The 13,814-nt window shown below is 48.0% G+C and overlaps 1 protein-coding gene across 1 annotated transcript in view; it reads left to right on the plus strand.

The window, feature by feature from the left end:
- Positions 1 to 618: 618 nt before the first annotated feature.
- The window catches only part of LOC116438885 (bromodomain-containing protein 4-like), a gene marked incomplete at both ends in the record, with an annotated part of 38,009 nt that continues 24,813 nt past the window's right edge, over positions 619 to 13,814 (plus strand). The window contains 5 exon segments of the mRNA XM_032097900.1: positions 619 to 771; positions 5,228 to 5,437; positions 7,176 to 7,375; positions 8,338 to 8,636; positions 10,326 to 10,436. Coding sequence (XP_031953791.1) covers positions 619 to 771; positions 5,228 to 5,437; positions 7,176 to 7,375; positions 8,338 to 8,636; positions 10,326 to 10,436 — 973 coding nt within the window.

A 13,814-nucleotide genomic window follows, 5' to 3' on the forward strand; every position in this document is an offset into this window, starting at 1 on the left:
GAAATGGGAGTTTGGGGATAAAAACCAGGATTTCAGGGAAAAAATTTAGGATTTGGGCACATTCCAGTGGCGTTTTTGGGATGTTTGGTTGCATTTTCGTGATGTTTAGGAAGAAAATCGCCCCAAAATCCTTCCAGGATAGGTCCTGGGAGCTCCAAAATTGGGGTTTTTAGTAGGAAGTTTCAGAGTAAGGGTGTTTGGGGAAAAATCCCAGGATTTCAGCACCTTTCAGTGGCGTTTTTGGGTATGGGGATGTTTGGTCACTCTTTTGGACCCAAAGAAGGGGTTTTTTGGCCCAAAGTAATCATTTTTTGGACCAAAAATAGTCGTTCTTTTGGACCAAAACAAGGGGTTTTGTGACCAAACCAAGTCACTCTTTTGGACCAAAATAAAGGAGGTTTTTTGGGCAAAAGTAGCAATTTTTTGGACTAAACTCAGCCCTTCTGGTTGTCCAAAACAAGTTGTTTTTTTCACCAGAACTTCACGTTCTTTTGACCAAAAACCATCCATTTTTTTGCACCAAAACGAGGGGGGGGGTTTGATCAAAGAACAGATTTTCTTTTGGACCAAAATCAGGCATTCTTTTACCCAAAATTCCCACTTTTCCAGCCCTGAATTTTGGGGTTTTTTGCTCCCTTTCAGTCCAAGCTGGAGAACCGGGAATACCGGGACGCTCAGGAATTCGCGGCCGACGTGCGGTTGATGTTCTCCAACTGCTACAAGTACAACCCCGCCGACCACGAGGTCGTGGCCATGGCCAGGAAGCTCCAGGTGAGGATTCCAGATCCCTGGGGGAAACTTCCGCCCCTTTTCCAGGAGCGTTTTCCCTCTGGGAAAAGTCTTGGAATAATGCTCCCAAAAAACGCTGACTCGGCAAAAAAAAAAAGGTGAAAATTGGCTTTTTTTTGTCGTGGAAGTGGAAGGAATCAGCTCGGTTTCAGCTCAGTTTCCTCCTCCAAGCTCAGCTTTATTTCAGATTTCTCTTTTTCCTATCCCAGCTCAATTTTCTCTCCTTTTTCTTCCGAATTTCCTCTCAATTTTTCCTCAGTTTTTTCTCAATTTCTTCTCAAGTTTCTCTCAAATTTCCTTCAGTTCTCCCTCAGTTTTCCCTCAATTTCTTCTCAATTTTTCCTCAGTCTTTCCTCAATTTCCTCTCAAATTTCCCTCAATTTCTTCCCAATTTCCTCCTTTAAGCTCGATTTTAGTTAATATTTTTCTTTTTCCTGTTCTAGCTAAATTTCCCCTCAGTTTTCCTTCAGTTTTCCCTCAAATTTTCCCTCCGTTTTCCTTCAGTTTTCCCTCAATTTCCTCTCAATTTTCCCCCAATTTTCCCTCAATTTCCTCTCGATTTCTCTCAAATTTCCTCTCAATTTTTCCTCAGTTTTTCCTCAATTTCCTCTCAATTTTCCCTCAATTTCTTCCCAATTTCCTCCTTTAAGCTCGATTTTAGTTAATATTTTTCTTTTTCCTGTTCCAGCTAAATTTCCCCTCAGTTTTCCCCTCAGTTTTCCCCTCAGTTTCCCCTCAGTTTTTCCCTCGGTTTCCTCTCAAGTTTCCCTCAGTTTTCCTTCAATTTCTTCTTAATTTTCCCTCAATTTTCCCTCAGTTTTTTCTCATTTTCCTCTCAAATTTCCTTCAATTCTCCCTCAGTTTTCCCTCAATTTCTTCTCAATTTTCCCTCAGTTTTCCCTCAATTTCCTCTCAATTTTCCCTCAATTTCTTCCCAGTTTCCTCCTTTAAGCTCGATCTTAGTTAATATTTTTCTTTTTCCTGTTCCAGATAAAGTTTCCTATCAGGTTTCCCTCAGTTTTCCCTCAGATTTCCGTCAAATTTTCTCTCCATTTCTTCTCAGTTTTCTCCCAGTTTTCTCCTTTAGGCTCAGCTTTATTTTGTATTCCTTTTTTTCCCATCCCAGCTCTGTTTCCCCTCAATTTCCTCCTTTAAGCTCAGCTTTATTGATTATTTTTCCTGGTCCAGCTTGGTTTTCCCTCGGTTTTCCCTCAGTTTCTTCCCAGTTTCCTTCTTTAAGCTCGATTTTATTTAATGTTTTTCATTTTCCTGTTGCAGCTAAAATTCCTCTCCGTTTCCTCTCCATTTCCTCTCCATTTCTTCTCCATTTCTTCTTAGTTTCCTCCCAGTTTTCTCCTTTAGGCTCAGCTTTATTTCATGTTCCTTTTTTTCCCATCCCAGCTCTTTCCCCTCCCTTTTCCCCTCCCTTTTCCCCTCCCTTTTCCCCTCCCTTTTCCCCTCCCTTTTCCCCTCCCAGCTCCCCCTTTAAGCCGGGCTTTATTTAATATTTCTCTTTTTCCTGTCCCTCCCAGTTTTGGAGGCAGGAGTAGGAAGGACGAGCGTGGCTCCAAAATGTCCCTTTTGTCCCCAAAAAGCCTCGAGAGGAACCCAGAGAGGCCCTGCTGAGCTTTAGGTCCCTCCTCCGGCGCTTTTCCCGGCAGTTCTCCCATCTTTTCCTCATTTCCAAGGGTTTGGAATTCGTTAATCGGCTCCTAACGAAGCTCCCGCGGCGCCAGTGAAGGCCTTGGCATCGAAACACCGTAAAAACACCTGGATTCCAGCGGTTTTTGGGAATTTGCCTGGTTAAAGTAAGGAAAATCCCACGGATTTGGGAAAAGCTGAGCTCCCTCCACTCCCGGAGCTCCAAATACTCCAATATTCCGGGTTTTAACCCAAAAATTCCTTAAAAGCACCTCCAGTGCTTCCCGCATTCATCATTCCAGGCGTTTATTCCCTTAAATCCTGATTTTTCCTGGGTTTTTTTTGGTCTTGGGAGGATTGTGGTCCTTGTTTTCCTAAGAAATTAATGGGATTTTTAATAACTGGATCCCAAATCTGTGTGAAAGATGGAAAATCGGCGTGGAAAAATCCTTCGGCCGTGGAGGGGATGGGAGGAAGGAAAAGCCCCAATTCCAGAGACGTGGAATGAGAAGAAAATCTCTCAAAATTAGGAGGAAAATGGCTGAAATTTGGGAAGAACGTGAATTAAGGGAAGAATTCCAAGGCTGACTCATGGAACAACAGGGAGAAGGAAAAGGAGGAATGGGATTTGAAGGAATTTGTGGAATTTTGGGACTGGAAAAATCAGGAAAGGGCTCCAGCTCTGCTGATCCATCCAGATGTGGAGCTGGGAGAGAAAAGCCAGGGAAAAGCAGCAGCAAACGCAGGAAATCTGAGGAAATTGTGGATTTTCCGGGATGTTTCCATGAAAATCCAGCTCAGGTTTAACGGGAGCTGAGGAATGCTGGGGGAATGTGAGTTTCGGGGTGAATTTTGGGGAATCCAGGGTCTTTTTAGTGGTTCTTTTCCTGGAATTTAGGAGGAGGAGACTCCTGGAAAATGCAATTCCCGCTCTCTAGCGTGTTTGGATCCGGCATAAAAACCTTTTTGGGTGAAATTCCAGGGAATTTTCCGACCCCCAGCAGGAGGAAAAGGCAAAATCCAAGCTGAAATCTCGATTTTTCCTCTCCCGGGCTGAACGTTTCCGTGGAAAATTGCCGTTTTTCACCTCGTTTTTGGGGGAAAATCCTCAGCGAGCGACGTCTCCGGGTGACCAAATCCAGACCAAACCCAGGATTCCAGGTTGGGATCACATTCCTGGAAAGCTCAACCGCTCGGGAAGCTTGAAATTTTGGGATGAAGATGGAAAAAAAGGTGGATTTTGAGCGTTGTAATCCCAAAAACGACAGCCGGAGTCCTGCGAAAGCCCAGCCTCGGGAATCGCTCATTTCCCTGCTTTTTCAGCACCAGAAGATCCCTTTTTCTTTGGTTTTCCGGAGAATTCCGGTTGCTGGAAGAGGTTTTGAATCCCGCATTAGAAATACGTTAATTAGCTCCCGTTTGATTCCGTGGGGTTTTATTTCCCAGCCGTTCCCGCGTGGATTTTCTGGGATCCTTCCCACATTTCATGATCCGGCTTCTCCCAAATCCATGGAGAATAAAACTTGGCCTAAAACCAGCCCGGAATGTCAGATTTTGGATGCTGGAGGATTTCAGAAGGAGAATTCCGACGCCGGTGGAGCTTTTCCGGCCGGTGGCGATGGGGGATGGGAATTTCTGGCTCGTGGGAAACAGGAATTGGGTCATAAATGCTCGAAATGGAGCGAAAACCTCCAAAACAAAGGGAAAAGCCTTCAAAAAGAAGTGAAATCCTTCCAAAGGGAGGGGAAAATTCTTTAAAAACGAGGGGAAATCCTTCAAAATGGAGCAAAAATCGTTCAAAATTGAGTGAAAATCCTTCAGAAATGAGGGAAAATCCTTCGAAATGAGGGAAAATCTTTCGAAATGAGGGAAAATCTTTCGAAATGAGGGAAAATCCTTCCAAAAGGAGGGAAAATCCTTCCAAAAGGAGGGAAAATCCTTCCAAAAGGAGGGGAAATCCTTCAAAGTTGAGTGAAAATCCTTCAAAATTGAGTGAAAATCCTTGAAAAAGGAGAGACAATCCTTCAGAAAGGTGGGAAAATCCTTTAAAAAGGAGGAAAAAATCTTTCAAAATGAGGGAAAATCCTTCAAAATGAGGGGAACCCCCTGAAATGGATGAAGAGCAGCGGGAGCTGGGAATCCACAGTGGAATTAAGGCTGGAAAAGACCTCCAGCTCCATGGAGGCGACCAAAGATGATCCAGGAAGATCCAGAGGAACTCAGAACATGGAAAACGCCGCTCTAAAATGAACGAATCCTCTCAGTTTTGCCCCAAATTCACTCTGGAGATGGTTGAACTCTCTTCAGTGGGAATCAGTGCTGGAATTAAGGTTGGGAAAGAGCTCTGAAATCACGGAGTCAACCAAAGATGATCCAAGAAGATCCAGAATTACTCAGGAAGCTGAAAAACGCAGCTTTTAAACGAGAAACGGAGTAAATCCTGTAATTTTTTCCCCCCTGAATCACTCTGGAGAGGGTTGGGATCTCCACTGGGAATCCACGGTGGAATCTCTAAGATCACATCAACCGAAAGCGATCCAAGAAGATCTCGAGAACCTGGAAGACGCAGCTTTTAAACGAGAAATTGAGGAAATCCTTTCCATTTTCCCCCCAGCCCCACCTCGCAGACAGTCAGAATTCCAAGGAATTCCAAGATTTTGGGATCGCCTTCCCCCCCACCCCATGTCCAAATGTTGACCCCTTGTGTAGAACCCCCACGTCCGTAGGGACTCCCCCTTCCGGAGCTCCCCTCGGTGCCGAACCCGGCGTCACTCCGCGCCCGTCGCTGTCGTTCCAGGACGTGTTCGAGATGCGCTTCGCCAAGATGCCGGACGAGCCGGAGGAGCCGGTGATTCCCGCCTCGTCCCCCGTGGTGGTCCCGCCCCCCACCAAGGTGGCCCCGCCCTCGTCCAGCGACAGCAGCAGCGACAGCTCCTCCGACAGCGACAGCTCCTCCGACGACTCCGAGGAGGAGCGGGCGCAGCGCTTGGCCGAGCTCCAGGAGCAGGTACGGGCTCATCCCGGGCTCCTTCCAGCGGGCGTCGGTGGCCTCGGGGTCACGGCTCGAAGGCGTGAATTTCCCACGGGCGTCGGCTCCCGAGGCACCGAAATCGTTGGGTTTCTTGACCCCAAGTTCTGGAGTTTTACCCAAAATCGTTGGGTTGGTTGACCTGAAATCCTTCAATTTGTTGACCCCAAGTTCTGGGGTTTTACCCAAAATCGTTGGGTTGGTTGACCTGAAATCCTTGGGTTCGTTGACCCCAAATTCTGGGGTTTTTACCCAAAATCGTTGGGTTGGTTGACCTGAAATCCTTGGGTTCGTTGACCCCAAATTCTGGGGTTTTTACCCAAAATCGTTGGGTTGGTTGACCTGAAATCCTTCAATTTGTTGACCCCAAGTTCTGGGGTTTTTACCCAAAATCATTGGGTTGGTTGACCTGAAATCCTTCAATTTGTTGACTCCAAGTTCTGAAGTTTTACCTGAAATCCTTGGGTTTGTTGGCCCAAAGTTGGTGCCTTTTAACTCGAAGATATTGGGTTTGTTGACCCAAAATCTCTGGGTTTGTTGACCTAAGAGTGTTGGGTTGATCCAAAGTCGTTGGGTTTGTGCCCCAAAATCATTGGCTTTGTTGATCCCAAGTGGGCTTGGGTTGACTCAAAATCCTTGGGTTGGGTTGGTTGACCCAACGTTGTTGGGTTGAGTCAAAGTCGTTGGGTTTCGAGCAAAGCTCAAAGAAACGGGAGCTTTCCAGGAGGATCCTTCTGCTGGAACGTGGTGGGAGGTTGGATTGGATGGCCTTGGAGGTGACCAAGGAGTGACTGGACACTGCTCTGGGTGACCACGTGGGGTCAGTCTGAGGTTGGATCTGATGACCTTGGAGGTGTCCATGGACACTGCTCTGGGTGACCACGTGGGGGTCAGTCTGAGGTTGGATCTGATGACCTTGGAGGTGTCCATGGACACTGCTCTGGGTGAGCACGTGGGGTCAGTCATGGGTCAGATTTGGTGACCTTGGAGGTGTCCATGGACACTGCTCTGGGTGACCACGTGGGGTCAGTCTGAGGTTGGATCTGATGACCTTGGAGGTGTCCATGGTCACTGCTCTGGGTGAGCACGTGGGGTCAGTCATGGGTCAGATTTGGTGACCTTGGAGGTGTTCATGGACACTGCTCTTGGTGACCACGTGGGGTCAGTCTGAGGTTGGATCTGATGACCTTGGAGGTGTCCATGGACATTGCTCTGGGTGACCACGTGGGGTCAGTCCGAGGTCAGATTTGATGACCTTGGAGGTGTCCATGGTCACTGCTCTGGGTGACCACGTGGGGTCAGTCATGGGTTGGATCTGATGAACTTGGAGGTGTCCATGGACATTGCTCTGGGTGACCACGTGGGGTCAGTCAGAGGTTGGATCTGATGATCCTGGAGGTGTCCATGGACACTGCTCTGGGTGACCACATGGGGGTCAGTCCGAGGTCAGGTTGGATGACCTTGGAGGTGTCCATGGATATTGCTCTGGGTGACCACATGGGGGTCAGTCTGAGGTCAGATTTGATGACCTTGGAGGTGTCCATGGACACTGCTCTGGGTGACCACGTGGGGTCAGTCTGAGGTTGGATCTGATGATCCTGGAGGTGTCCATGGACACTGCTCTGGGTGACCACGTGGGGTCAGTCCGAGGTCGGATCTGGTGGCCCTGCAGAACTTCTCCAACCTCCCGCGTCCCACCAGTGCCCGTTCCCCGCAGCTCAAGGCCGTGCACGAGCAGCTGGCGGCGCTGTCCCAGCCCCAGCAGAACAAACCAAAGAAGAAGGAGAAGGACAAGAAGGAGAAGAAGAAGGAGAAGCACAAAAAGAAGGAGGAGCTGGAGGACGCCAAGAAGAGCAAAGCCAAGGAGCCGCCGCCCAAGAAGGCCAAGAAGAGCAACAGCAACAGCAGCGCCTCCAGGTGGGCCCTTCCCAGAATGCCCCGGGAGAACTTTGGGCGTCCTCCTCTGCTAATTAACGGAATTAACCCCAGGCCCTTAACGAGTGGCCCCCTGACCCAGCAGGGGGGGGTGGGGTTGAGTCCAGCCCTGAGGTCGGCTCAGCTTTTGGGGCTCAACTGGGGACGCTGGGTTGGGCAGGTGGAGCTCGGGTTTGGTGTCCCTGAGCTAATTAAGCTCAGTTTTGGGTGGCCAAAAATAAATTAAGCTCCGTTTTGGGTTTCTGAATAGGTTGAGTTGAGGTTTGGGTGTCCAGGAACAAATTGAGCTCAGTTTTGGGTGTTCAAGAATAAATTAAGCTCAGTTTTGGGTTTCTGAATAGGGTGAGCTCGGGTTTGGATGTTCAGGAGCAGTTTGAGCTCCGTTTTGGATGTCCAAGACCACCTTGAGCTCAGTTTTGGGTGTCCAGGAGCAAATTGAGCTCAGTTTTGGGTGTCCAAAACCAGCTTGAGCTCACTTAAGACTACCTTGAGCTCAACTTCGGACGTCTACACGTTTTAAGCTCGGCTTTCTGCCCCAACTCATGCTTGAGCTTCGCCCCAAAGCCACAACCAACAAAGCCTCTTATTTTTAGGATAAAAACTAAACCCTCTCAAAATGTGGTGGTTTAGGCTGGGTTTAAACTGGGTTTAGGCCTGAAATGCCATTTTTGTGGTCCTGTGAGCAGCAAGAAGGAGCCAGTGGTGGTGAAGGCCTCCAGCTCCTGTGGGTTAGGGCCGGGTTTAGGCCAGGTTTAGTGCTGGGTTTAAGCCGGGTTTAGGCCTAAAACTCCGTTCTGTGGTCCTGTGAGCAGCAAGGAGCTGGCGGCAGCGAAGCCCTCCGGCTCCTGTGGGTTAGGCTGGGTTTAGACTGGGTTTAAGCTGGGTTTAAGCCGGTTTTAAGCTGGGTTTAAGCCTAAAACTCCGTTCTGTGGTCCTGTGAGCAGCAAGAAGGAGCCGGCGACGGTGAAGCCCAGCAAAGCCGCGCCCGCCTACGAGTCGGAGGAGGAGGAGAAGTGCAAGCCCATGTCCTACGAGGAGAAGCGGCAGCTGAGCCTGGACATCAACAAACTGCCCGGAGAGAAGCTGGGCAGGGTCGTGCACATCATCCAGTCCCGGGAGCCGTCGCTCAAGAACTCCAACCCCGACGAGATCGAGATCGACTTCGAGACGCTGAAGCCGTCGACGCTGCGCGAGCTCGAGCGCTACGTCACCTCCTGCCTGCGCAAGAAGAGGAAACCCCCAGGTGCGTCCCCGTGCCCAAACCGGGGCCGTCCCGGCCGCCTTTTCCGGCGCTTTTGCTCCCAAGGGTTGGGGTTTTTGGTGAGGCTTGGAAGGATTTTTTGGGATCCAAGATGGCGGCCGGTGCCGAGCTCGGCCGTTCCTGTTCGGTTCGGAGGAATTCCAGGTTTTCATCTGAAATTGGCGACTTTGAAATTATTGCGTTTTAATTGTTGAATTTGAAGCCAAGTTACGGAATTTGTCTTTAAGTTACTAAATTATTAGTCATTAAATTACTAAACTATTTGTCACTACGTTGTTAAGTTGTCATTAAATTATTGAATTATTTGTCGCTACATTATTAAATTATTTTTCATTAAATTATTAAATTATTTGGCATTAAATTATTAGGTTCGGGTTAAATTATTGAGTTAAATTTAAATTGCTAAATCAATTAATTAAAATATTTTATTAGATTGATAAATTATTCTGTTTAATTATTTGATTAGTGGATTTAATTATCGAAGTATAAAAATCTTAAAATTTTTATTAATTTACTTTTTTATTTTTGAAATGAACAAAATTAAGCAGATTTTTTTTATTAAAATGAACGACCTTTGTGCACTTCAATTCCCATTCTATCTTTAGTTACTGAATTTTTTTTTTTTTTTAATTGCTGGAATTTGCATTTTTAATTTTAATTACTAAAGATTTTTTTTTTTGTTATTTAAAAAATTTTTTTTGTATTTTTATTTTTAAAAATCAACTTAAGAGGGTGGGAGGGGCTGGGTGGGTTTGGACCGGAGCAGTTGAGTTCAGGAGGAACCAATGAGTTCAGGATGAATCAGTTGAGCTTGGGACCAACAGGTTGAGTTTAGGAGGAACCAGTTGGGTTTGGGCTGGACCAGTTGGGTTTGGGACAAACCAGTTAAGTTCAGGATGAACCAGTTAAGTTTAGGATGAACCAGTTAAGTTTAGGATGAACCAATGAGTTCAGGATAACCCAGCTGAACTCAGGACCAACCAGTTGGGTTTGGGAGGAACCAGTTGGGTTTGGGAGGAACCAGTTGAGTTTGGGATGAACTAGTTGGGTTTGGGACCAACCAGTTGAGCTCGGGACCAACCAGTTGAGTCTGGGATGAACCAGTTGAGCTTGGGACCAACCAGTTGGGTTTGGGAGGAGCCAGTTGGGTTTGGGAGGAACCGTTTGGGTTTAGGAGGAACCAGTTGGGTTTAGGAGGAACCAGTTGGGTTTGGGACAAACCAGTTGTGTTTAGGAGGATCCAGTTGGGTTTAGGACCAACCAGTTTGGTTTAGGACCAACCAGTTTGGTTTAGGACCAACCGGAGTTAGGTTTAGGAGCACCCAGTTGGGTTTGGGAGGAACCAGTTGGGTTTGGGAGGAACCAGTTGAGTTTGGGACAAACCAGTTGAGCTCAGGACCAACCAGTTGGGTTTAGGATGAACTAGTTGAGTTTGGGACCAACCAGTTGGGTTTAGGAGCACCCAGTTGGGTTTGGGGGGATCCAGTTGGGTTTAGGAGGATCCAGTTGGGTGTAGGAGGATCCAGTTGGGTTTAGGACCAACCAGTTGGGTTTAGGACCAACCGGAGTTAGGTTTAGGAGCACCCAGTTGGGTTTAGGACCAAGCAGCTGCACTCGGGTGTTCCATCCCGGCCTAAGGCCCCCGCGCTGACCGCTTCCCGTCTCTCCCAGCAGAGAAGGTCGACGTCCTGGCCGGCTCCTCCAAGCTCAAGGGTTTCTCCTCGTCGGAGTCGGAATCCAGCAGCGAGTCCAGCTCCTCCGACAGCGACGAGTCGGACTCAGGTTAGCGCTTCCCGCCCTTCCCGACCTTCTCCGGACAAATAAACTCGATTTCATTCCTGCCTCCGCCGTCACTTCTTCTTTTGGGAAACCTCCGGAATCTCCTGCCCCCAGGCCGGGATTTTTTCCGGAGTTGTTGTTTCTCTGTTGTTCCCTGGAGCGAGCGCCGTGGGAGGTCTTGGTAGAGTGGGATTGGCGTTTTTTGGGGAAAAGTGGGATTTTCTGAAGGAAACGTTGGTTCAAGGTGGAGGAGATGGGGTTTAATGGAGGGAACACGATTTTGTGGAGAAAATGGGATTTTGGGGGAAAAAAAACCAACCGTGGAGAAAATGGGGGTTTGTGCAGGGAAAGATGGAAGGAACAGGATTGTGGGGATCCAAAAAGAGGCAGGAAGTGGAATTTTATGGAGAAAAGAACGGAGGAAAGGGGATTTTATGGATAAAGATGGAGAACAAGGAGATTTGATGGAGAAAAAAGGAGGAAATGGGGTTTTATGGAGGAAAAAAGGTGGAGAAAAGGGGATTTTATGGATAAAAATGGAGGAAATGGGGTTTTATGGAGGAAAAAAAGGTGGAGGGAATGGGATTTTATGGATAAAAATGGAGGGAACGGGATTTTATGGAGGAAAAAAGGTGGAGGGAATGGGATTTTATGGAGGAGATGGGATTTTATAGAGAAAAAATGGAAGTGGAATTTTATGGCAAAAAAATGGAGGAAGGATTTGATGGAGAAAAATGGAGGAAATGGGGTTTTATGGAGGAAAAAAGGTGGAGAAAAGGGGATTTTATGGAGGAGATGGGATTTTATAGAGCAAAGATGGAGGAAATGGAATTTTATGGAGAAAAAAAGATGGCGGGAACGGGATTTTATGGATTTTAAAAATGGAGGGAACGGGATTTTAGGGATAAATCCCTTTTTATTTTACGGCACCGGGCGGATTCGGGATCTGGGATCTGGAGGAAAAAATGGATTCGGGGGGAATTGGAAATCCCGAGTCCCCGGCGTCGCCGCCTGCGCCTCCCTCGCGCCGCCGTCGGGCTGAAATCCCAATTTTTCCTTCTTCTTATCCCAAATTTTCCCAATTCCCGCCTTTCCCTCGCGCCCCTTCCCGCCGTGGGTTTGGGATTTGCCGTCGCCTCCCGCTGGATTTGTCCCCATCCTGAAATCCGCGGTTGAGCCGGGCCTAAGTCCAGGAAACGGGAAGGGTTTGGGGGCTGCAGTGTTGGAGAATCCCACAGAAACATTCGGGATCGGATTCCGGAGCGGAGAGGGAGCAGAAATCCCAAATAAAATGAAATAATCCCAAAGAAACCAGGATTGAGCCAGATCTGGTGGCGCTTCCTGGCGATTTTCCGGGATAAAGCTGGAATTAGGGATCTCAGAACGCTGGAATGAATTTTTCAGGGGAAGTTGAAGGAGTTTTCCGTAAATTTGAGGGTTTTTTGGAGGAGGTTGAAAGGTTTTGTTGGAATTTTTAGACCTGATTTAGGAATGGGAAAATCCCGGGATTTGGTGCTGAATTCTTCCTAGGAGTGAAACTCCCTGGATTTATCCTTTAAACCCCATTTTTATCGGATTTTCCACCAGAATTTACGGGATTGGGCTCATCCCAAATCCAGAGCCCCAATCCCATCCCATAAAATTCCCTCTCCAAACCCATCCCAATCCCAAAATTACTTGAAAATCCTTCTTTTCCCCCCGAATCCAAGGGCGGATTCTCATTAGGATGAGGTGTGGGATGATCCCAGCAATCTGAAAATCTGGGAATTTTTGGCACGGGCCGATGCCAAACTCTCCTTGTTCCAATAAAAAACTGGGAAAGGCCAAAATCTCGGAGCCGCTCCTGATCCGGCTTCCCAAATGACGGAAGAAGCTTTTTTTTAGGGAATTTTTCCCCCAAAAGTGGTGATTGGAAGCAGGAAAACCTGGGAAAGGCTTTTTGTGGGATGAATTTTAACTCCAAACCACCAAATCCAGATTTTTTTCCCCAAAAAACCTGGATCTGCCCCAAATATTTTCCTAAAATCTGTTGGTTTTTAGCTGCTTTTTCCCAGATTTCTCAGCCTTGGAAGCACCAATTCCTTCCTCCCCCAAAATCCTGGAAAATTGGATCCTTTGGATCTTTTGAAACAATAAAAGCAATAAAAGGACTCCCAAAATCCACTTTTTCCATGGAATTTTAAGCCAGGATGTTGGGATCGGATCCGTCCGTCAGCGTTCCGCTGTTTGGGTGGGAATTAAATCCGGATTTGGGGGGAAATTTGGGAAAAATCCCATAAATCCACGTGGCCACGCCCAGGTTTGACCTTTCCACCCCAGAATCATCTGGGAATGATTTTTCCAGGTGGAAAAGTGGATTTTATCCGCACGGATTCGGGCTTGAAGGTTCAGCCGTGGGTTGGGATCTCCAGAATCCGGGAGGATCCATCTGGAAACGCGATTCCGACTGGGACCCAGCATCTGGGAATGAAGGTTGGGATCGTCCTTGGGATCTCTGGAATTCCAGGAGGATCCTTCAGGACCAGAAAATTCCAGCTGGGATCCACCAATCGGCCTCAGCAACGCTGGAGGTTCCTCCTTGGGTCGGGATCTCCAGCATCTCCGTGGGACACCGCGATTCCAACTGGGATCAACGACCGGCGATGGACGTTGGGATCGTCCTTGGGTTTGGAATCCCTGGAATCTCCATCTGGACCTCGCAATTCCCACTGGGACCTGACAGTCAGCGATGGAGGTTTGGGATCGTCCTTGGGATCTCCAGAATTCCAGGATGATCCTTCCGGGAGCGCGATTCCAACTGGGATCAACGACCGGCGATGGACGTTGGGATCATCATTGGGTTGGAATCCCTGGAATCTCCATCTGGACCTCGCAATTCCAACTGGGACCTGACAGTCAGCGATGGAGGTTTGGGATCGTCCTTGGAACCTCCAGAATTCCAGGAGGATCCTTCAGGACCAGAAAATTCCGGCTGGGATCCACCAATCGGCCTCAGCAACACTGGAGGTTCCTCCTTGAGTTGAAATCCTGGAATCTCCTTCTGGACCAGAAAATTCCAACTGGGATCCGGCATCTGACAATGAGGGTTGGGATCTTCACAGTCTGGGAGGATCCTTCCGGAAGCGTGATTCCGACTGGAATCAACGACCGGTGATGGACGTTGGGATCATCCTTGGGTTGGAATCCTTGGAATCTCCGTCTGGACCTCGCGATTCCCATTGGGACCTGACAGTCGGTGATGAATTTTGGGATCATCCTCGTGGTCCAACCGGAGCGGCTCCAAATCCCACCCAAAATCCCGGCCAAGGGACTTTTTGGGAATTCAATCCTGGATTATTATCCCCGATTTTCTCTTCTTCCCACCCAACACCCGGAATTCTG

This window comes from Corvus moneduloides, unplaced genomic scaffold, assembly GCF_009650955.1.
Source record: "Corvus moneduloides isolate bCorMon1 unplaced genomic scaffold, bCorMon1.pri scaffold_144_arrow_ctg1, whole genome shotgun sequence".
Lineage (NCBI taxonomy): Eukaryota > Metazoa > Chordata > Aves > Passeriformes > Corvidae > Corvus > Corvus moneduloides.